General features: G+C 48.1%; 1 protein-coding gene across 9 annotated transcripts in view; it reads left to right on the top strand.

The window, feature by feature from the left end:
• LOC100123444 (maternal protein pumilio) overlaps positions 1–24,361 on the top strand; it is a 60,384-nt gene that overhangs the window by 29,578 nt on the left and 6,445 nt on the right. For 3 of the 9 annotated variants that reach the window (XM_032599262.1, XM_031930664.1, XM_031930667.2), the window contains 8 exons: positions 18,381–18,767; positions 19,299–19,539; positions 20,468–20,632; positions 21,396–21,515; positions 22,752–23,070; positions 23,157–23,397; positions 23,613–24,003; positions 24,149–24,317. In XM_032599262.1, the coding sequence (XP_032455153.1) occupies positions 18,381–18,767; positions 19,299–19,539; positions 20,468–20,632; positions 21,396–21,515; positions 22,752–23,070; positions 23,157–23,397; positions 23,613–24,003; positions 24,149–24,317 (2,033 nt within the window). The remainder of the gene's footprint in view (positions 1–18,380; positions 18,768–19,298; positions 19,540–20,467; positions 20,633–21,395; positions 21,516–22,751; positions 23,071–23,156; positions 23,398–23,612; positions 24,004–24,148; positions 24,318–24,361) is intronic. The other 6 variants (XM_031930665.1, XM_032599264.1, XM_032599263.1 and 3 more) reach the window with 3 other exon arrangements.

The raw sequence follows: 24,361 nt of genomic DNA, 5'->3' as shown, positions 1-24,361 counted from the left end.
ACACACAGACACAAACAAGCAAGCCGGAACAAGGGAGATAAAGGGAGCGAGAGCGGCGCGCATATATGCATGGAATAAAAAGGTAGACAATAAGCTCGGCGCGCTCGTCCTCGATCCTCGACAGTTCGCAATATAAATCATAGCCAAGCGTGTGACGGCCAGTCACCTACTTTGAATGCCTCCATCGGCAGTCTCACTCTCTTGTATCCCGAAAAATAGAACGACGAGCAAAGCTCGCTCAGACGTCCATAGTAGAGGGAGAGAACACGTGCAAGCTCGCCGGCGCGTTTATCGGTTCTTACGATGCCGCTGCGGCAAGCGGCTTTTCATGCGGTGTCGCGTCGCTCTCGGCTATTGTGTCGGCCTGTAATAATCGCGCCGCCACCGCACGTCGTGAAAACGCCGGAACATTAATGTAAGGAATGCGCGCGCTCGGCCCAGATCGATACCGACGCCGCAGTGCGCGTGATTTTTTTTTCTCTCTTTTAACCCTCGCTCGCAAGAATTATCGACAGGGCTGGAAATATGCAAGTTAAAACTCTTGCCCTCTTCTATGAATAATTTCGCTGGTGTAGACGAAAGTTGATCTTATATTTCCATTGGCACAAAGCGGAATTTCCATTTTTAGTAAACAGCTCGTGAAGATGCGCAATTAAAACTTTCCTCGCGGTTCTCTATCCGCGGAGCAGCACAGAGAGCCTCGTTTCTTCGCCTCGCCGCAGCAGCATTGTGTAGCGAGAGATTTTCAATTTTCGCTTCGTTTTCCGCTGGCCTGCAGCCAATTAATATTTACAGCGCTAATTAAAACTCCGAGGGTTCGATGGCGATAATAACAATACCGTTTGACAATACTCTCTCCTGCAGATGCGGCTGACACAACTCGCTCGCTACTACTGCAGCGCAGCCGCGAGTTAGTTTTCCTCAAGGCCACGCAAGAGAAGCCTCTGTTCTCTGAGAGAGAGAGAGAGAGAGAGAGAGAGGACGCCCTTTCCGGTGCGCGAACGCATCGCGCGAGAGGATTGTTTTCTTGCGCGAGAAACGCGAGAGCTCTCCCACGCTTCGCTGCAGCAGCTATTCATTTTTCAGCGTCGTCGTCGTCGTCTCTAGCCTCGTCTTCCCGTCAAGGAGTTTGCCCTGTCCTCCATTGTTTGCGCTCTGTAAAAACATCACAGACAACTAAGGATTATTATTCGATGGCACGCTCGAGCCGCTCCCGTGTCGTTTGTCAAATTAAACGTTGGAAGAACTAATCTCGACGCAGAAAGAATCCGTTTTATTTTTACAACAAAGTGTATGTGTGTGTGCAAAGCCGGGCCTTCAAAAGCCCGCCGCTCTCTCGTTCACACGTGCGTGTATAACCCCGTCGTCATTTTCCACTCTCTATATTTAACCCGGCGTCTACGTCGCGACTCTCTTCAAAAAAAAGGAGGGTCTTTCTGCTCTCTCTCTCTCGCTAGTTTTTTCCTCAACAAGTTTTACATCATTTAGCCCCTTCCGCGCGACTCTCCCTCTCTCGTCATTATGTTTTCCGCCTCGTTTTTACATTCGGCGAAACGGAAAAAAGAGTAGGCGCGCAGTCTAGAAGAAAAAAAGGAGAGCCGAGTGGCACAGCCTCGTCGTCGGACTGCAACACCCTCTCGTGCGTGGTGCTCTACTATATGTACGGCGACGACGACGAACAGACGTGGAAGAGCAAGAGAAGGAGAGAGAGAGAGAGAGAGACCGTGATCGCATTATTACGCGAACGGTTCGCGCTCTGCTCGGCAGTGCATGAAGCGATTCCATGCCATCGCCCCCTTCTTTCTGCTTCTTCTCGCTTTTATCCTCTTTTTTTTTTTCAAAGTCCGCGGTTTTTCCTCCATACGCGTGCGTTGCACCGCCGCAATTACTCGAGCCGCTGCTCCGGGAAATAGACGAATCGTTGTATTCGACTCTCTTGTCTGTGCGGCACAGAAATATTAAAGGTGAATCACGTGGACAAATTCATTAGACCAGCGGCCGTCCACTCGGCCGACTAATCAATCACCGAGAGCTTTATACAAGGGAATCGTCGTCTAGAGGGGCTTCTTTCCCCGTCGACCCTTGAATCAGTATATATACGCCGATGTAATTAGCATCGCGTGCATTGCGGCCGCCGTCACACTCGAGTTCGCGCACGTCGTCTTCGCCGAGGAGAAGTGTTGGAGCTTTACGACTCGACTCGTCGCCTGTCACTCAGGGACGTATTTTCGGTATATCTCTCTCGCTTATGCGTCTACTCGCGGCGTTACGTAAGCCGATCTTTACGATCGGCCCGGAAAAATTTCTGCCTTTATCTTCGATTTTCCCTCCCCCGCCGCCGTTTTTTTAAAGGGGCGACCTCGTAAAGATCGTTTTTCGAGATAGGTGTAAGAGCTCCGCCGCAGGGCGATATTGATTTCGCGTTAAATTTGTCGCTGATTTTAGCTTTATGATTCACGCTGCGCTGTGTATATATTTCGCGTTTAATTTTGGCACGTGTCGAGAGAACGTTTTACTGCCGTGCGTGCGGTTCGTTAGGGCTAATTTATTGAATTTTCGAAGAGTCTCACTCGCTGATTTTTATTGCGATGAAATTCCTTTATTACACGACGCGACAACGAAACTCGGTTGCAACGAAGTTAAACGATCAAACCAGTTTAGTTAGATAGCTACACCGAATTACGGTGCAAATATAACTTTTTCCCCTGTGTATGTGTGTCGCCTAATCCTTCATCAAATTACGCGAAAGTACAATGCTCGCTCTATCCACATCCCTCGCGCAATTTAGGTTATACGCAGAGTATATATGGCACATTCAAGGCGCTCTCGGTCAATTGCTGCTGATGCACACCTGTATATAGCAGGAGCCGGGGGTATTCGTGTGATTTATCGCCGGCATAGCCAAGCAATTTGCCGGGCTCGCGCGCGCATAATCGCTTTCAATGTTTAATCGGAGTCTCGACTCATTTCTCCCGCGCGATTTGTCGCCGATAACGCCAGAGACGAAACTCGATGGATTTCCCTTGGGATCGAGGAAACTTGTCGAATCCTCGACTAGACTGTCTTTTTTCGTCGCTGCGCCCGAGGCTCAAATATACTCAAAAGGGTCACGGCTGCTGCACTAGGCCTGTCGTTTGAATACACGCGCTTGTGTTAGCCATTGTGTGGCCGAGAGTTTTTTCTTCGCTCTTAAAATAGACCAAGTTTAGCTTGCGGTATTGATGATTACACATCTGTGTAATACGTATACGAGATGTGGCGCAACGACGCGAAATGGTGTCGAAAATTCGACAGTAGCCCCCAACTTAATTAAATTCCTTCCAGCGCTGCTTGCTTGATTAAAAAGCGCACAGCTATACATCATAATAGCTCGAAATTATCATCTCGAGCAGCTGTTTATCGCTGCACACGATGTTACTCGGGAACAAAAGAGAGCCGAGGAGAGCCTCTCGAAAACGCAATCAACCGTCAAATCCGAATCGAATTCCTTGTACTCCCACGCACGGCAGTAGTAAAAGAAAGTGTGACGCGAGACAGAAGTTTTCTCTCTTTCGATGTTTTATGCAGTCGCGAGTCAACGACTCCTTCGCGCATTTTATCTTCCCGGCGAGCGACGTACGCATCGAGTGGATGGCTGTGTGTGTGTGTGTGTGTGTGTGTGTGGGAGGAGGAGGAGGATTTTAATTAAAAAGCTTCGTCGTGCGCTACACACACCAGCCTGTCTCTCTCCTTTTCCAGACGAAGCTTCTAGTGTGGAGGATTATTTATTTTTTCTCTGGAATATCCTCTTTTTTGCCCAATATCGATCGCCAGTCTATTCGGAGCGCATTTAGAAAGCATCGTTCGTTTCGGACAATAAACGCACGGTTTTAACGGGCTAATAAAATTCTAAATTACGCTTTCTTTTCCAGCAGACTCGACGCGAATCTAGATATCCCTATAGCAAACGGGTCGAATCAACGTTTAATACAGGCTGTTCTCGAGTATTACAGACTGGGCACAAACTTCCTTTTGTGTCGCGACGGCTGCTACTTTTGTATCACATTGTTTTGCATATGACGCGAGCTTGCGGATCGAAGCTGAAAATAGAGCAAAACTCTCCGGGCACATTTCTCCTCCTCTAGCTCTGTGTATACAGAGAGGAACAATGCGACGACGGTATACGTGTATCTGGCAAAGTCCATCGGCTCGATTCTCTCTAGTGTATAATACCCAAGAAAGAGACACATATAGGAAAATTACTGTTGATTTTTCTCTCAATCTCGCTTGAAAGTTTTATCGATCGACCTTATAAAATGCCGTGGTCGAGCTCTGATCGATTTTGCGATTTGTCAAAAGCAAATGGGATCGTTCATATGCATACGTTACACGATCGGGAGAGCCTTGGCCGCTTGGCTCGTGTTATAGAAAAATCCTTATACAACACACGAAGGTGTGTGCAAGAATATTACTTTTCTAATAGAGGATGAGTAATTACGTTTTCTCACGTCCTCATACACTGCAGCAGCATCAAACACGCGATACGTATATAAAATTCAGGCCGATGAAAATCCGTCAAAGCTGTGTGCGGAGATAAAAAGCTCGTCGCAGCTCATTAAATAAAACAAGCCGAAGCGAGAGAGTGAAGAAGATCATCGCTGTGTGTGTGTGTGTGTGTGTCGCGTTATATCTAAAACGAAAGGCTATTTTCTCGGTGACTGGCTTTTCCCGCAGCTTTTTTTTTTAAACTCTCCTCTCGACGCCCTGTACGTATGTGTACGTGTGTACTTTAATAAAGGGGAGCACAGAGCCGTGTGTGTGTGGTGAGAAAGGATGAAAAAGAGGGGGTTATAACACGCCAACTCGCGTGCTCGTCCATCCCTTAGATATTCGCGGGGGTTCTCAACTCCGGCCGATCGCAGGCGATAACGTATCAATGCCGTTCGCTCATCGGCGCGCGATCCTATATACGCGCTTGGCAATTTATAGGCAGGTTTTTCTCTCCCCCTGTATACGCGCGCTGTGTGTATGCTTTTTTTATATTCTATCGAGCTTGCGAGCTTTAACGATCGACTGCGCGCGAAATTTAATTCTGTGTACGTGTTGCAGCGGGCCTTGGTGAATTTTTTTTTTTTTTTTTTGCTTTTTATCCGTGCGAGTTTATGCGCGCCAGGAGGAAGGAGTGCATATCTCGGCGATAATTATAAGAAAGCAGAGCATCGCGATTTCGGAATTATCGCGGCGCTGCGCAGTTTTAGATTGTGAAAATTTCTCGAGTTTATATTGTGTGTGTGTGTGTGTGTGTATAAGAGAGACAAAGAAACGTGTACAGCTATGTGTGTATGTATAAGAAGCTCTTCGTGTCAGCCGACATTAAACCAAGCGTCGACGACGACGTCGTCTCCTTTTTCATTATTAAACCATCGCGCGGCTTTATGCACAAGCTACACAGCGGCGGCTTTCTTCTTATTCCCTTCTCTCGCCTCTCGCGTTGAAATGGACATTGAAAAGCGCGACGCGCTTGTAATCGACGTTTATTCCTATATTGGCACTCCGTACACACACACACATACACACACCCACGCAGTTTCGCGCAGGGCCGAGGTTCATTATGTAATGCACTGTTTCTTTGACAAAATGCAGTCGCGGCTCTCTCGCTGAGAAAGAATAAAGAAGCTGCAGCAGCAGTCGGGGGTAGTGGTATACTCAGAGAGAAAAAAACAACAGCATACAGTTCCCCCTTTTTTTCGTACATACACGTATATGCATATGCACGTGCCCACGTCGTCGTCATCATGCTCGCGAGTAGTGTGTCTCCGCACGTCTTCTCTGTTATATATACGTGTATACATTCCCCTCCGGCAGTTTCACCACAGGCTTCTCTCTTTCTCTCTCTCTCGTACTCGAGAGTACTCGAGTGAAAATCAAGGCAGGGTCAATTAAAGCCGCGCGCGAGACGCCGCCCGCGTCAGAATAATACATCACGCGAAATGAGATGAAGTGCAGAGAGTGAGGGTAGAGACGAATGAAAAGAGAATCGAATATGTGTGTGTGTGCGGTTGGGAGGCGGTCGATGATAAAGGAGGCGGCGGAGCGGAGATCGAAAATTTTTCAGCTTCGCTCGGCACAAGATGGAAAAAAATTCGCTCGAGAATTTCCGCTTTGCGTGGCGCTTAGAGAGTGGAATGTTTTTCGGGGAAATTTATACACACAAACAGAGGAGGGTGTTGTGTGCAATCGAGGTTGGATACAGCGGCGATCTGGGGCTCCTGATAAGGCACGCGAGCCGAAGGCGCTGTTACGAGCTCGTTACGCGCGTTCCCGATACTAACAACGTTCCGCAGTATTAGTGCGTGAAAAACTTTGAAAAAATGCATCGCCCCAAGAATATAATCCGAAAGTGCGCGCAGGAGCTCTCCCTCCCTTTGAATCTCAAGAAATTCCCGCCTTTGTGTCGCCCTTGCCAAAGTGCTGCCGGCTCGAGGCGACAGAAGCTTCTCTCTCGGCAACAGTATAGCGAGTGCGGAGTTGAGGAGAAAAAAAAAGGAAAGAATTCGGCGCCAACTCCGATAAGGGATGGAACTCGTCTGCAGCCTGCATACTTTCTCTCTTCGCTTGGGGATAAAGGACACTCGCCGGATTAATCGCGCGAAAGCTGCGCGTTTTGATCGCTTTAAAAAAATGTACTATAACGCGTATAATGCTCTTCAGGGGCCGAGAGAGATTGCGAGCATTTTTACTCGTTGGAGTGATGGTTCCGGCTGCTGGCGATAGGTGGCGCTCAGGCTCTTAACCGTTTCCCGCATCACAATTGCGTGGACGGGTTTTCATCTGTCGATTGCTGATTTAACAGCCAATTCTACTGAGAAGTTTTTTATTTAAAATAAAAATACACACAGCACTCCAGAGCTAAACTGACGCAACAGGACAACACCACCTCGTATACGCGTACAGAGCCCGGAAGAAAGAAGCATAAGCGAGAGAAGAGCACAGAGTACAGAACACATTACTGCACAGCGAGCAAGAGAGCGTCACACCGGCGGCCGCGGCGCGCGTCAGTCATGGGAGAGAAGAGAGGAGGAGGCCGCCACCACCGCTCTCGCGACTCTATACTACACCGCCAGCACCACCGGCGCCGCCGCCGCCGCCGCCGCCGTCAGTTCTCAACTGCCTTTCTACGCGGCAGCAGCAGTCCTTCGCCGAGTGAGAGAGCTCACCGGCCCCCGCGAACGATATAACGCACGCGTGCGTAGCACCTTTCGGTGGAAAGAATCGAACAGTGCAGCCCGCAATCAGCTCTTCCCGCGAGTTCCTATACGTGAAACAAACGAAGAGTACATAACAAGGATCGTCGCAGCAGTTTGCAACAGAGTGTTTTATTTTTATCTGTGCGCCGCAGTAAGATAATAGATGCAAACCTATAACAGTGTTGTCCGCGAGTGGTAGCTGTAAGCCTGTCTTCGTCTTCGTTCTCTGAATAATGCAGCCGAGGCCGTGAAAAACACGTGCGGAAGGCTGAGAGAGAATATACCTCTCCGAGATTTGCATTCCTTGGCTCTGGTTGTTGTTGTTGTTGTTGTTGTTTTCGGAGCCTACGCTAGGGAATATCGCGAGCACAGCTGCGGCGGCGGTTCCATCGCACACAGAGCCGAATAGAGCCGAATATTCAAGGGAAGAAAACATGATCAGCGTCGAGGCGAGTACACGCCGCAGCGGAGAAGCCGCGATACCAGAGGAGAATCTCGAGTAGTGTGTGCTGCTCCAAAGCCAGATTGATGGAGTGCCTTTGGCAGCCGTCGACGTAGCGCTGGGCTACGCGAGAAGAAAGAAGGAAGAAACAACGTCGAGTACATAGGCTCATCGCGATAGTGAGTGCGCTGTAATACCTGGAGCTCGAAGAGGCAGCAACATCAGCAGCCGGCAATATGGTCGTGCTGGAGTTAGAGACGGTTTACGCGCAGGTCGCGCCGCATACGAAGCTTCTCAACAAGCGCTTCGTCGGGGCCCACAACTGGCTTGGGCCTCTCAAGGAGGCTCTAGTCGCGAGGCTAGCTGCTGACAAGGTATTTTTTTTTCTATGGGAAATCAGTTTTCCGATACTTGAAAATTCATCTCGCGGATTAGCCTGATTCGAAAGTAATACCTCCGGCAACTTCTTTCTCTCGCGCAGCGATTATACTTTCATTAAATTTCACGAGAGATTAAGTTCTGCAGCTGGATATCTCTTTATTCATGAGCCGAGAGAGGATCGAGCTTGAGGGAAAACAGTTTGTCCGCGCAGCGATTGAGGTTATATGAGAATTCCTATATCCGCGCGAAAATTTCCAGCCCGTGTGGAAACATGTGTACGGCGTAATTGGATTACACAGCGAGCCTCGGATAAAATAATTTATCAATGTTAGGCTCGCGCGAAATTCAATAACGTTACCGCCGTAATTATTGATTCTCAATACGACTACACACCCCCAAGGGGGGGATAAAACACCGTTAGCGGATTCTGCAAGCTCTAGTTTTAGGCAGAAAAGGAAGCTTTCGATTCGACTGAAAGCCATTGTTGTGTTTATGGCCGATGCTTCAACTAGGCTCTAAACACCGCGGGGGGGAATAACGCTGATTCCAACGACACATGGTTATCGATTATTTTCAACGATGAAACATTCATACCTGCGCTTCCAGCCTCGAGTGTAGTACACGTCCAAACGGTTACAACGAAGCATAAAGCGCGGAAGATTCAAGTTTGTTGCGGAAAAGGTTCCACTCGACGGGCTACGCTTGCGCAAACTTTTGCGCACCACACGGGGGAAAAATTTCACTCGTCGGCCACACGCAAGCCTGTATTATTCAATGCGTATTAGAAGGAAAACGCAAGGAAACCGCTCTCTCTCTCTTCCTCTCAATTCGTCTAATTGAAAGCGCGAAATGAATCGATCGACTTCCGGGTCGAAAAGCTCGCCGACACAAAGAAAAGCTCTGGTTCACGTGTTATATGTAGGACTAAGTAGCGGCAACCCACTTAAAATCGATCACTCGGCGCGCGCTCTCGCCGCCCCTTCCGACGTTAACACGCGTTATATGCGCCTTCTATATACATTGTTGTAGGCTCGTGTGTGTACGTTGGCAAGCGAGACGGACTTTTTACAGGGGTCGAAAAGTTTTCGCCGAAACTCGCGTAATAGCCCGTGTAAGCCTTCGAATTGCTCCTCGTTGCGGTCGAAGCTTCGCTTGCGATGATGCAGTGTGTACTTTTTCTCCTCGTCTCGGCCGTTAAATACCTTTTCTACGTGTTGTATATAGAGGGGAATATCGTCAGGTTACGGATGACGACGACGTGTGTGACTCAGTATTTATGAGTGTCGGCTTACTCTTTCTACAGCGACTATACACACGACGTTAACGGCTTCGTCGAATTTGATTAATCTGTGACAATGCACGAGAATAGTCTCTCTCTCTCTCTCCGGCTTGTTTTCTTTTTCTATAATTAACCCTCGTGTATACGGAATGCTCTAGATCTAGCCAATATTTCACGCTGACGTCTCGCTTCTGTTGCAGCGACGACTGCATAAATCATTAATTTCAAGCGTAGTCCTTCAAAATTCCATTACGCAATCTCGCCAGCTTCACTTTCGAAAAAACAACAACGGCTAAACAGTCCTAATGACTTAACCCTTCCCTAAAAGGGATCAAATTCTTTGTTAATTAGCGCAAATTACTCTCCCAGCGAAGAACCGCCACACAAGCGTCCATCACCGCGTGTGTCTCAAAAGCTCGAGGGTTAGAGAAAAAAAAAATCTAGCCGCGCGTTTTCCCAGCTCTGAAAATTTAATTATCGCATACGCAAAGAGATGCACACGCAGACGCACTCGAGCTGAATTATTCCGGCAGAGCGCGCCCTCGTTAAAAGGTCCTTGCGCTCGCTAGTGCTGTGTGTGTATGCATCGAGGGGGAGGAGCTTTTTTTTTTTCTCTTCTTCTTCTTCTTCTTCTCTCTACTTTCGCGAATAGTCGTATAGTCGTTTCTCTAGATCTAGGCTAGAGATGACGGCTGCGGCGGAGCAGTGGGACCGATAATTAAAAGGTTATTGGAGCGAGAGGGAGGAAAAATTTAACGAAAATTTCCCCGAGTTTCTGTCGACTTGTTCCGCGAGTCTTATAACGAGCTACGTTATATTTCCTTTGTATGTGTGTCTATTATGAGGAAAAAGCTTCTTATGCGATTGGAATAATTGACTTTCTTCGATAGGATCTCGCTAAAAATATAGCGAGCGAGATCAACCTGTTGATCCTCTACGCAAGACAGATCGCTGAGGATCGAATGAAATATCCTATACGCAAATCATCTCGTTACGATTTATGCGAAAACAGCTTGTTTCCAGAGCGCGTCAGCTGTCGAAGCGTAGGCCCGTAATTAATGCGCGCTAATAATCGACAGATCAATGCTCGCATTACACAAGAGCCCATCCGCGATGCATTGCGTAATGATAATGACGAAAACAATGGCTATACTGCGGGGGCGTATAACGCGGATTATCCTTGGCTAAAACCAGAGCGGGAATGAAAGCGCGCGCGAGGTAGGCGACGGTAATTGGCAGAAAAAGAGTATACGGCTTTGTCTCTCTCTCTCTCTCGCGCGCGAGCCGCCGCTGTGGAATGTGTACACGCATCACACGAGTATACGTTGTACCGTTGCACGAGAAGAGCGAGTTTCTCAGGGCTTCTTCGTTCTTCGACTCTTTCTAACGTGTTTTTCCGTGCGGGCGATCGATAATTTCGTAGATCGCGAACGAGAGATAGTCTGTAATCACACTCGTACGGTCTGCTTCATCTTCTTCTTTTTTTTTCGCGTTTCGAGGTAAGCCGCGCGTGATTAGTCGGCTGAGTGACGAGAGAGAAAATTGAGATTCCGAGGGCTGCTGCTGTACACACCGAATGAAAATAAATGGGCCGTGGCATCGATTCCGCGTGATGGTACCAGCATTACGTAATAGCTCCCCATTGACAGCCGTGTATTAGGAGGAAGATCCTCTCGAGGTCGACGACCTCTCGATGTGTATAGACTCGTTTTTTTTTTTGTCGCCTCAACGAGTCGCTGCGATTCGCGATGCAATTGCGTGCACGTATACGTATCACGTCAATTGGCATTAATTGAAGAGCGTATAAACATCAGGCGGAGAGAGAAATCGACTCGGGGTGTCGTCGAGAATATTACAAGGAAGAGCCGCGCGTGACGAGTCTCTATTCGCGGCTCTTTTCCCTATATCGATATAACACCTTCTGTCGCCTTTCCTTTTTCCTCGAGACACAAGTGGCAAGTCTCAGCGCGCGTTGCACACAGAATAGGAGCCGCCCCGGGCCATTGTCTGATGCGCCATTGATCACTCTGGAAAAGTCTCTCTCTCTCAGGGGCGAGAATACAGCGAAGCTCTCTTCCGCAGCGAGGAGATAGCTGCCGCCTAGGAACTTTTCAGTTTCCGATTCCGATGGCTTGCTACATAATGCCTACTTGTCTCTTCCTCTCGATGCCGCGACGACGACCTACCCCCTGCGCGCGGAGAAAAGCCTTTACAGAAAGCTGTTATCATCGTCGCAGCGTTTTTCCTTCCGCAGTCGGCCGTGAGACTGGATTTTCAATGCGGACAGCTGTGTGTGTGTGTGTCTGTGTGTGAAAAGCGTTTTTTGCCTGTTAATTACCAGCCGCTTTACGGCTATTTTCGCGCTATAAAAGCTCGCGGAAAAACGTAGAAAGCTCGCGAACAAAAAGCTATTGTGTCGCTTGTGTGTAGTGTTTTTCGAGGGAAAAAACAATTTTTTCTCTACGTGGTGATAAAATTCCGGGAAATTAAGTGCACTGCACAGGACAGATCTCAATCGGCCCTAGAAAGCGCCCGATCATCGTAATTTTGACTCCCACGCGAATTACCCAAAAACATGGCCTTATGGCTACTTCCTCCAGATAGCATCGCACTCGCCTCCTAATTCCATATCCTTACTATAAAACTCGGCGAACGAGGAGAGCATCAGCGCCGCAGGAGTAATTATCCGGGACGTGTACGAAACAATCGAGCAATTCCACGGCTAGTCCACTGGGGATGTGTATGGACGCGGTCCATATGTGCCTGGACTCGCGGGAGGAATCTAAATACCGAAGGTTCTTTGATTATGCATTTCGATAATTGAACCGCGAGGACGAGCGCTTCATCGATCGTATATAGTTCCTGGAAGGCCGACGCGAAAATAATCGCTGATTCGAGGATATATTATTAAGAAACTGACGAGGAAGATTGTCGTTGATAATTGCCGAGAGGCACAGCAGATAGTTTCTCCTCTACTCGTCGCGTTACACACGTCGTGTCTTGCGTTACCGCGAACCGCGTGAAAAACTACACTATATGCCCTCGTCTCTCGCGGACAAGCTTGTTGAGAAGGGAGAGAGCGTCTACTACTGTGCACTGCTGAGCCGTCCTAAATAAAACTGCGACGTGTGCTAGCTCTCTCGCGAGCTTGTAATACGACAACCTCGATCGTCGCGCGGAAAACTTTTCCGACTAGTGTTTGTATGTGTGTGTGTGTGTGTGTGTGTGTGGTTAACGCCATTATCATCATCGCGATGCTTCTAGGAACGAAGCTCAATAGAATTGCAGCGAAATACGTCATATTGAATGTTCGAGGAAGTCGATTAAAAATTCGAGTTTTAATAATTTCAGCTCCTAATAACGCTTAGCTAAACGGAAAACAAGAGCCCGCCCGTGGTGTCGTTTCGCTCTAGAAAAATGCGCAACGCTGACGCGGCCAGTCTTTCGTTACAACAAAGTCGGCGCGTGTCATGCTGAAGAAACTTGCCGAATCGTCGCAGCCAACGCCAGCGAAAAAAAAAAAAGAAGAAGAAAATTCCTCGAGCGTACGGTGTACGACTTCAGGTGACGAGAAACAATTTCGCAAGCCAGCTTCGCGTGAAAAAATAACCAGAACGTTCCTCTCGGAAAGCTCAGTCTTGCACGCGCGCGTTATCTTATCAGCGCACTTTCCGCTTCGCGGTCGTACTGCTCTCGCCGGAAACCGTGTCTTCCGTTCTCTCCTCACTCGGTGAATATGCGAGCGAATATGCTCGTGTGTTTTCGAAGAAAAAATTCAAAAATTTTCAAGGCTCTCTCGCTTTCAAGGTCTCAAGACACAGAGAGAAGACGGACAGTATCTCGTAAATATAGCGGTGAAACTGCCCTAAAAATGTCTACGGAGAGGCGTTTCAGCGAAATTGGCACTCGTTAAAAAAATGCTTTCTAGAGCGACGTGCGCACGTATATACGAGAGAGGCGAGTTTATGACCAGCCGCATAATTTTCCTCGCAGGCCAGCGGTTGATGCATACGTATACGCGGTATTATTTAACCTCTACCGCTGAGGATTGATTTTCGTGATTGATCGCCGGTACACACGGCAATTCGACGTGTGGAGCGATAATTAGATAATAACAACGGCTTGATTTGATATGCTTTCTCTCAGCGCTGGGATTTATCGTCCTCGTAAAATCCCTCGAGTGTGAAACGACGACGACGACGAATCTCTCTCGTGCGAGCGAAAAAAAAAAAACAAATATACACAAGCAGACACACACAGAGGAGAAGAAGAGGAGAACTCGAATAATTGGCGTCGAGAAAGTTGCGGGATTTTCATTACATTAGAGCCGCGAGTCTCGCCGTGGCGATGACGAATTCATAAGTTCTCGAGAGCCCTGTCAGTCGCATAACTCCCAAGGGCCATCCTCCCTCCCTGTATATACCTTCCAGAGAGCGAGTCAGTCGGGCGCATTCAGACGCAAATTCTTCCCCTAATCGAGAGCCAACCTATGTGCAGCGAGCCTTCGCCGAAGCTATATACATTCGCAGCTGATATTATACATCGGCGGAGTCGAACACTAAAAATAGCGAGCGCTGGCCCTGACGTCCCCGAGGCGTCGTACAGACGTTGTTGTACACGCGAAAACGCCAGGAGAAAGAGAGAGAGAGAGAGACAGTTAAGAGCTCCTAAGTGCAGCGGCCCGTTACGCGCGGCGATAAAACAATCTCGCGAGCAGCGCTCCGTAATGAAAGAGCGCATCGCTCTGAGAATCCTTTCGGAACCGGCGTTGTCGCTGTTTTATCGTTCGAGGGTTTTCTTTTTATTATATATACTGTATCGAAATCGAGCCCTAAACATACACACACACACACACACGTGTTTAATAGGTAGATCGATAGACGTGAATCTCTCTCTCTCTCTCGGTTACGCTCGACGCGTCTCGAAACCAAGCGAGGGATGAGTTAGCATACCTGAAGCTTTTGTTGTGTCATCGATCGCGCGCATTACGCATCCGGAGGCTCTAAGCGTGAGATGACGATTAATAATCGCGTATAGCGTCTCTTGGCGCGTCGCCTTATTTACGTCTCTCTAGCTGCAATTAGAGGAGAGAGTTCGGGTGTCGGCGCGAACTCGTAAAGCTCCAATTGTCCTACACGCTTCGCCGAGTCTGATGTATAACCATTTCTCTATCTCTGATACACGTGAGAATGCGTTATATCTATGCATGCTTGCGTAATCTGGCGAAACTGTGTCGAACTCTCCGATCGAACTCGTCCGTCTATATATACATATATATATATATATATATTCGTTGCAAATTGTTGTACGAATTCATTTGATTAAGGGAAGCCCCTATAGCTCTCACACACACACACACACACACACACACAGGCTGGAGTTTTTAGCAATAATTTGATTCCATCGCGTGCGCGAGCCGTTGTATACGCAAATATGTCTCGGGGCGTAAAATTTCCCCTCGAAATGCCCCGCGCGTCTCGATTTAATTGGATTAAAGGCGTAGCTGTAGACGCGCATCAGCGCAAAGTAAATAAAAGCACACACGGGGGAGTCTATAGCTTCCCTTACGTTATATCGGCTCTGCTCGCTAATGAGCGCAAGTATATACCTGTTCGCGTTATATAGACCGGAGAGCGATTGTGTAACTCTATATAGGCTATATGCGACAGACCGAGCTGTTGGATTATAAGCCCATAGCCGCTCGCTCGCGCTAATGGACTGCGAGGTACATAAAGAGACAGAGTAAAGACAAACACAGATATAACGGCCTAATAAAATCCGGACTGTGTCTCTTGTCAACGTCGCCGCGTCTAGAGACAAAGCCGCCGCCAACGACGGTTTCTCGCAGCCAACGGATATGGCGACTTAATAATACAAATTGGCCGGACATGTGTTCCTCGTCACAGCGGGTAACCCTTGACCTCGACGTCTTCGCTTCCCGTTTTTGCACTAGTCGTGGACGACTGTATGCTATAGCTCACGCGATAAGCGTAATTTCTCGAGCCTATATACTATAGCACCGACAAAGGAATCGACTCGCCGAATAATAGCGAGGATTCTCTCTCGACCTACATGTCGAGGGAAAGAATAAGAAGGACGTGGATACAATGCTTTCCACGCGTACCTGTACACCCACGCCTCGACCCACGTGTGTACGTGGTTAAAATTGTTTTAGCATTCCGGAAATTGTTTGAAAAGAAAGAGAGAGAGAGAGTGAAATTTCTCCGACGACGACGATGATGATGGTTGTTTTGGCAATTTCACGGCCCTGGGATTATAATTAGACTCTAGAGCCAAGGAAAACACGCTGCGTTAATCGAGCTGCATAGATTCAGGCGAATAATGTATTAAGGGTCATGCTTCACAACCGCTCGTATTCGCGGATATCACGTTATCATTCCGAAAATTGCCTCAAAGGCGCTCAAAAGTTTGCAACATTAAAAAAACCCAACGGCACAGCCCCTAATTCACACGAATACATTCTCGTGCCGCTGCGCCCTTACACCCTCCCCCAGGATCACAGCGTATCCTATAACGAATCGAAGAAGGCGAGGCCGGTTACCGACCCATTACACACATACCTGCCCTCTCTCTCTCTCTCTCTCTCTCTCTCTCTCTCTCCTAAACTAAGCGCGGCGCGCCCATCCAATAATAAAATCCGCGTCATTTGGCTAAAAGCCGTCCGTCCAGACACGCGAAACTCGCCCTGTACGTATATATACAACGTGTTATACACACAGGGAGGGTGTGTACCCATCAAGGCGCGGCCTCGCCCTTATCACGCGACGCCTTTCCTCCCCCGCAACCCCCGGCACAGTATAAACGCGTATGTCGTGTATATAGGTGTATACACTATACGGGAGGGGGTGAGAAAAGCGTCGAGCGGGCAAAAGAGAGCCGCTTATATTCAATTGAACGCGCCGCGTGTGTGTGCACTGCCGCAAGTAGGTTAACATCTAACGGGAAAACGGCGTGACGCTCGCTGCTGCAGATATACACTCGCAAGCAGCCTAGTTGGGCCTATATATATATATATGAGAGAGAGCCGGTGCACCTGCACAATGCCTATTGTTGATCGCGCGCGCAGGGCGACGTTGATGCCGCGAGTGAGAATATAATCGAGATGCGCTGCTGCTGCTGCTGCTGCTGTGTTTTAGCTTCGGTCGTTATTAAACTAGCCTTTCGTCGCTAAATCGCGATATTCCTCTCATAGCTACATGAAAAAGAATAAACAGCGCCGTGGGATACAGACTCTTCGCTCGCGTAAACCGAACTTTCTCGGAGAATTTTTCCGGAAGGCAGTAAAAAAAAAAGAGAGCCTCTGCAGAAGAAGAGGTTTATCGAGAAGTATAGCTTCACGCACACACACAAGCGACTGTGTGTATTCCGTGCGCGCAGCGTCTCTCTCAGGTGAGATAACGGTGTCGCGCGCGGTTAAGTAACGGACTGAGAGAGAGAGAGAGAGACTATCGGGATGCGTTCCCGATGCTCCTCCTGCATTCTGTCCACTTCCACACGCACGACGTGTTCCGGCCCTTACGTGAATTTCATAATTCAAGCTCTTCTATATAATCGAATCGTTTTTTTTTTCTTTTTCTGGCCGAGTGAACAGTGGGACGACTTTACGGCTGTTTGATCTCCGGGAAAACGTATAATGCGGATGTTTGAAGAGCACACACACGCGCTAATTCGAGTCCAGTTAAAGAGAAAGAGAGAGAGAGAGAGAGAGAGAGACTGGTCTTTTTTAACGGTACACACGCATATACGCTCGGGATTTTACGCAAAAAGTCAGTGTCTGTGTGTGTGCGTTTGCGCATACGCGTCGCGCGCTTGTCATGAATAATTCACGTCTCTTCCCTGAAAAGCCAAGTGCGCGACTCTCTCTTTCGAGCAAAAATACACATCTAAGGAAGTCGAGGAGAGACGGAAAAGATTATCTTCGTTTCTAGCGACAAATTGTGAACCGGAGCACACAGAGTACATTTCTCTCTCTCTCTCTCTCTCTCTCTCTCTCTCTCTCTCTCTCTCTCTCTCTCTTTCGCTCTATTTTTATTCGCCCCGTTGACGTTTTAATAACACTACGGCCGTTGTCAGGTGTAACGCGTGAAACGAGTTCGCGGAATCTCTCGTATATCTCTAATCGCGAGTATACATAGGCTATGCATTATTCAGGGGGTATGACAAACAGCCGAAATTGCTCCGCGACAAACACAGACTGCGGCAGGTCGATAACGGCGACAGGAAAATAAAAATCAATTCCATAGCACCCCTGTTGGCACGTGTCGTCGCGGGTCGGTGGAAAGAAACGCATCGCCGCTTTTTTCTTTCCCTCCTCCTCCTCCTCGTCTTATATATTATTACCTCCGTGTCTTTTGCCTCTGTTACCATGCGTGTCGCGGTAATGTCGAGAACTCGGCGTTACACAATGACGGATTCAAGGTCAGCGCTCTCTTTCTCTCTTGTATAATCGAGGAAATCCGAATCTCCATCTCTCTAACGTTCGAATATCGCCTAATTCAATTACACCTGGCTGCAGCTCCTCTTGCGTAATAATCCGAAAAAAAACACCGTCGCTCGGTCCTCCAAAGAGGAACTGGACGACGGGGGTAACGAACGAGCGAAGAATCAACGCTCTCTCTCTCTCTCTCTCTCTCTCGTGTGTATAAGCGCAAGCGAGCAGCGAGCGCGTTCCTCCTGGGCGAGCAAGCTCAGCCCGGTGAACGTCCGCGAGCAGAGGTTCGTTGAACCCGAGAGAGCCTCGGCCGCGTTTAACCTCGACTTTAACTCTCTGCAGCTCGCTCGCGCGTTCTCGGCCGTTGCTCGCCGGCCTTCGGCTAACGTCTCCGTTGTCTCGCCGAAGTGTTTGCGTAATAACGCCCCAGGGGGTTATCTATGAGCGGGAAGGCGCGAAATTCGAATGTATAAAATATGCGAGAAAGCAGCGCATTTCGCGTGATTCCCCGACGGCGTAAGGCTTCGTCATTCCCCCCCCCCCCTCGATTAAATCCCGTACAAACGTCTAACCTCTCGTTTCTCTCTTTTTAAATTGCAGCAACTGTTCCGGAGCCAAGCGCAGGGCGCGACTCCCCAGCAGCTCCAGCTTCTCCAGCAGCAACAACAGCAGCAACAGCAACAGCAGCAGTACCTGGCAGCCTCGCAGGCTCAGCAGCAGCAGCAGCAAGCGGCGGCTCAACAGCAGCAGAACTTCCCGGCGACGCCGTACACCGTAATCGGAGGCCAGGAGCCTTACGTCGGTCTCATCACCGGTGCCCCACCTGTGGTACCCCAGTACTACGGGCCATGGGTCTACCCAGCTGGACTTTTGCCACAGGCACCGCCACAAGCTGCAGCTCCACCACCGCCGAGACGACCTCTCACGCCGTCGTCCGCTGCCGCGGCTGCCGTTGCTCAGGACACCGCCAACAATCTCGCGCAAACGGTGAGGGATAGAGCGGTGTTAATGACCTTGGACGCGCGTACGCGGAAATGAATGCTCAAGCGAGTCGTTGTTGTGTGTGTGTGTGTGTTTTTTTTTTCTACCTTAGATTGAGTTTGTCTGCCGGCGTGGAGTTGAAATTACGTCTAATTGTAGCCTACCCCGGAGATCGGTATCTCGCTGGCATTAGCATATTTCACGCTGTATACTCTGCGATGCGCTGCATTTTCATGATCACAGAAAAAAAGAGTCTCCGTGTAATTCCTCGTACGCGCGTTCGTTAGTTGTATCCGCTAATGTTAATTAGACGCGAGAGCGCGCTCACTCTATGCTCTAGTAAGTGTGTTATTATATACCGGCCGGAGATCGTTATACGCGTTTCCAGCGCTGCGCTCGATGCAATTACAGAGATAAATTAATCCCGCCTTCGCCGTGGCCTTATTAAATTAGAAGAAGGAAAGAGAAAAGGGAAGAAGAATCGAAGCTAGACGCGCGTTTTTTTTTTAACATTTCTCCTCTGTTTTTTTCTCGCAGGTTCAAGGCCAGTACCAGGTGATCCCGGCGTACTACGACCAGAACGGCTCGATCGTGATGGGCGGCGTGCGGGGCTTGGGCTCCGCGGCGACGCCGATGCGCCTCGTCAGCCCGGCCCAGGTCCTCGTCAACAGGGCACCATCCCAGCCACCACCGGGACCACAGGCTCCACCGCCACCGAGTCTCTACAGCCAGGCTACCCCGACGTCGCACAGCAACGCTACTCCCGGCGAGTGCTTGGGTACGTACGGACTCGTCGTCTGGCATTGCTCTTCGCTCTCCATACCGTGGACCTCCTTATACCACACATACACCTCTAGCTGCTCTTAGTCGATCCGAGCTCTCTGAATTTTTGGCCACGCTGCGCTGCGTCGTTCGTTTTTCCCCCCAGAGAATCGCATTATGCGAGAACAGGAGCAGAGCTGCAAACGAGACGCGATCGATGCGCCGGCACATGTGGCCAATAATTAGAGAGCGGTTGTACTTCTCAGCGACACGTTTATTAATCACACATATACATACGTACCGGTGGGGGCGGCTCGAGGCAGCCGTCGTTCATTATTCACATTTAACAACCCGCTTCTCACATGAACACCTATACACGCAGACTCTCCTTCCACCTCGTCCTTCATTACGTTCTGTAAATTCTGTACATACTCTGTTTCTCTGCTCTTTCGCTCTCTCTGCTGTCTCTCTCTCTCTCTCTCTCTCTCTATCTCTTTCTCTACCCCGCTCTCTTTAGCGTGAGTGTGCAGTCTCCCGTTTGTCGACTAAAACTAAAGCAGTATATATACATAGATAACGACGACGGCGACGACGCTGCCTAGCATCCGCGTATGTGTCTGTAAAGTAGTTGATCGCACGAGTACACACATATAAATATATAAATATCCTTGTATACATATTAAAAGCGTAGAGAGAATAAGAAGGCGCGCGTGTAAATGTCGAGCATTTCTGTTATACTTTTTCTCTGTGTGTGCGTGTGTCTGTTGTGAATTAACGACTAAAAAACTAAACGAAAAGAGAAAAGAAAGAGAATCACGCGGTTACGAGGAAGGATGATGATGATAATGCTGGCTATAGAATACCTCGCTAATGGCTGTGATATACTTGATTGACAAAACTAAGATGTGCGCGTTGCGTGGTGGTTGCGGGCTTTTGTGGTGCAGGTCTGGCGGCGTGCAGTGCAGCTGCCGTGGTTGCTCAAGCTCAGGCGGTCGCCGTACAGCAGGCCCAGCAGCAGGGCTCAGGATTGGCCGCCGGCTTAGCGGCCCTGGGCTATGGCGGCTCTCCGCTCGGAGCTCTTGGCTCGCCAGCCCAACTACAGAGCACAGGTATACATCCGAGAGATATACCCTCCCTCGCTCCTCTACACAGAAGACTCTTTTTCTCTCTCTCTCTCTCTCTCTCTCTATCTCTATCTTTTATACTGCCTCTTCTGAAAAGTACTCTCTTCATCTCTTTATTTTTCGCCTTCGCGCGCTGTCAATCCACGCGATCAAAGCTTTGGAGGATTCCGGAGATTAAAAGGATATTTTCAATCTTCTCGCTCGATATCTTTTTTTTTCACTACACGCGCCTCGCCTCGGAGATATGTTAATTAGAATGCGTGAGTGGGCGTCTTTGTTGTGCAGAAACGATAAGCAACGCGTGCTCGAGATTATACCGTTCGGAAATATAAAGTCGCCAAGTCGAAAAACAAAGAGCGAAGAGAGTATTATTTATTCTTTTTCTTCTTCTTTTGTCTCTTAACGCCGATTTCCTAACGCTGCAACGATCGAATGAAAACACCGTTCTGGGCTTTTTCACCTATACGTGTACATACTGTAATCTTTGTTCATTCGTTTTGTGTCGTATACCTTTGTTTTCATTGCCATACTTAGTTATACGTACTTGTTGAATGTGTGTATACTGTATACTAAAAATAATACGAAGCAGAGGATCTCTTCTATATGTGTGTGTGTATAATGTTAAGACTCCTGATTTCTCTCTATCTCTCCCCTCTCTTTTTCATTTTTATCATTGTTACACATCCGCATTAAGAAAAAAACCTTCGTGTGGCTATAACCCAAAAATTATTGTAACATCGTGCAATAGGTTTGGGTCTTGGAGCATCGTCCACTGGTAGGAGGGATTCCTTCGATAGAAACACTTCTGCATTTAGTCCCAGCTTAGAATACAACAGAGGAAAATGGCCGCAGAGTTACGGCGCTCTTGGTGAGGGCACGATCCTACTATTTTTTCTTTTATTCTAAACAGACACGATTGACATTTCGGCGATGTTAAACAAATGGATTTTCTAGGAAATTCTGTAGCATATTACTGTAAAATATCGATAACAAACGTGTGCTCTACATTTTCTAATTTTTTTTTTTTCTGTACATGCTATTTCAGTGCATTGATTTATTTTTTCTATGTATACATTGTATACTGCGTGTAAGATAAAAACAATAATATCGCTACAGATGCAAAGCAATAATCAAAGTGACATAATACTAGAATAAATCATGTCTCACACAATAATATAACCAATACTAAAATGAAGTTTTTCTTCTTTATATATCTCAAAGTATTCATGCTTCACTCTTGTATATATACAAAAATCACTAATTTTATCATGTATTTTCCCTATAAATAATTGTCACATCATATCACATATTCGAATTTGTATAAAATACGCAACGTAGCTTCGATTTAATTCAGCAGTCAGATATAGTGCAAAAAAAAAAAATTCTCAACTTTTTCGCCGTGTAGCAATGACGAAGAACCGCTATTTCGACGATGAGATCTGAGAATTCGGTATTCACATGACACACGTGAAATCGCAATAACTTCTTACGAATACTAATGTCTGGCTGCTCTACTATATTAGCAAAGTTATTTTAGTCGTGAACATTTTTATTCTAGACTCTGTACAAGAAGTTTGATTAATTCCCGCATACGCATGGCACACTGAACGAAAAAGCTTTTATAACTTCGTACGTTATGTTATACCTCTCTCGAAATGTTTTATTTCACTTTCGAGAAATATCGACACAGAGAAATGTCTTCAGTGCGTCATAGCTGGCGAAAATATAAAACGTTACTTCGCAAATCCATTTCTTTGGCATTTGAAATGCGAACCACACATGCATCGTTAGAACGAAAGCGTAACGGTATGCACGTACATACGATTGAGTGATACCGAGAGCACAATAAAGTCAGTTACTCGAAAGAGCATCCTGTTCGCTCTCGATCATTATTTTTTCTAATAAGGGCGCAACAGTCTCACTCCAGTTGTGTCGCGCGTAGATCCTATCAGTCGCGTGTACGCCTTATCATTACTCGCGAATCGGAACAATCTGATTTGCTCGTTACGCGTCCGTTCTGTAGGTGCATGTAAAAGTCAAACGAATAAATAAATACATATCAAAGCCGTCGGTCCACGAACAGTAGCCGAAAATAATGAAGTAGAATTTCCAATGAACGCAGGCACCGTGACCGCGTCGCCGAGTCCTTTGGGCCTGTCTCTGACGCCGCCGCCATCCATCGGTGGTTCGCTCGGCGGACTCGTCGGTGGCGCGAATCGCGTGTCAGCTGCTCCAGGAGCCGAAGCCAAATTCCGCACCAACGCCGTACCCACCGCTCTCACGACCAACGGCGTATTTGGATCGAGCAGCTCGCTGTTCCCGAATCTCGTCGGCAAGCCAGGACGAGGCGGTGCTGCTGGAGTCGGCGGTGACAAGACCACCGGCGGTAGATCTCGACTCCTCGAGGATTTCAGAAACAACAGGTGACGATTTCGTTGGATAAACAAGTGTGTGAATTGAAGGCGAATGCGTGTGTGACTAACGATGGGGACTTTTTTTACACCCACAGATTCCCGAGTCTACAGCTACGCGACTTGGCCAACCACATAGTCGAGTTCAGTCAGGATCAACATGGATCTCGTTTCATTCAGCAAAAACTGGAGCGCGCCTCGCCCAACGAGAAACAGCTCGTGTTCCAGGAGATCCTTGCCTCGGCTTACTCTCTCATGACCGACGTCTTTGGCAATTACGTAATACAGAAGTTCTTCGAGTTCGGTACACCTGAACAGAAGTCGACTCTTGCCCAGAAGGTTCGTTCGTAGCGATAACTGTTTGCTTGTGTCCCGATATGTGCGTGGCGATTTTTTTTTTTTTTTTTTTTTTTTTAATGATGAAATACTGCGTGTCAAATGAATACACACGGTGATTAAAGATAAGCTTGGTTTTTCTGAATGAAAAGGCCGCATCAACGGCAATCGCGTTGGCAAAATTTTCCCGACTGTAACGAAATCACTGGTCGATTTAGGTACGTGGACACGTTTTACCGCTGGCCCTCCAAATGTACGGCTGCCGAGTGATTCAGAAAGCTTTGGAGTCAATCGGACCGGAACAGCAGCAGGAAATCGTACGCGAGCTGGATGGTCACGTACTAAAGTGCGTGAAGGATCAGAATGGAAATCACGTCGTGCAGAAATGCATCGAATGCGTGGAACCGCGGGCTTTGCAATTTGTCATCGGCGCCTTTGCCGGCCAGGTTCATTCTCTGAGCACCCATCCATACGGCTGCAGGGTAATTCAGCGCATTTTGGAGCACTGCACGCCCGAGCAGACGCAGGGAATCCTGCAAGAGTTGCACGCTGCCACCGATCAGCTAATACAGGATCAATACGGCAACTACGTTATTCAACACGTTCTCGGTTTGTATTCCGCACTGCATCACAAGCCTCGCGCTTCTCTTATGCCTGCCGACCCCCCATCGGCGCGTTCTAATTATAAAAAATAGAACGCCGGCGCGTTTTATTGATTTTGCGTTATTATTTGTGCTCTCTTTTGCCTTTGTAGAACACGGCAAGCCAGAGGACAAGGCTCAGCTAATCAACAGCGTTCGAGGAAAGGTGTTAGCTCTCTCCCAGCATAAATTTGCCAGTAACGTCGTTGAGAAGTGTGTGACCCACGCGACCAGACAAGAACGAGCTGTACTCATTGAGGAGGTTTGCGGCTTTAACGACAGGTAAATGATACGCTGCTGCTGCTTTTTGAATGAGGGGCATACTT

Source organism: Nasonia vitripennis, chromosome 4 (assembly GCF_009193385.2).
Source record: "Nasonia vitripennis strain AsymCx chromosome 4, Nvit_psr_1.1, whole genome shotgun sequence".
NCBI classification, from domain to species: domain Eukaryota; kingdom Metazoa; phylum Arthropoda; class Insecta; order Hymenoptera; family Pteromalidae; genus Nasonia; species Nasonia vitripennis.
Note: the sequence above shows the minus strand (reverse complement) of the source record. Positions and strands in the feature narration are given on the sequence as shown.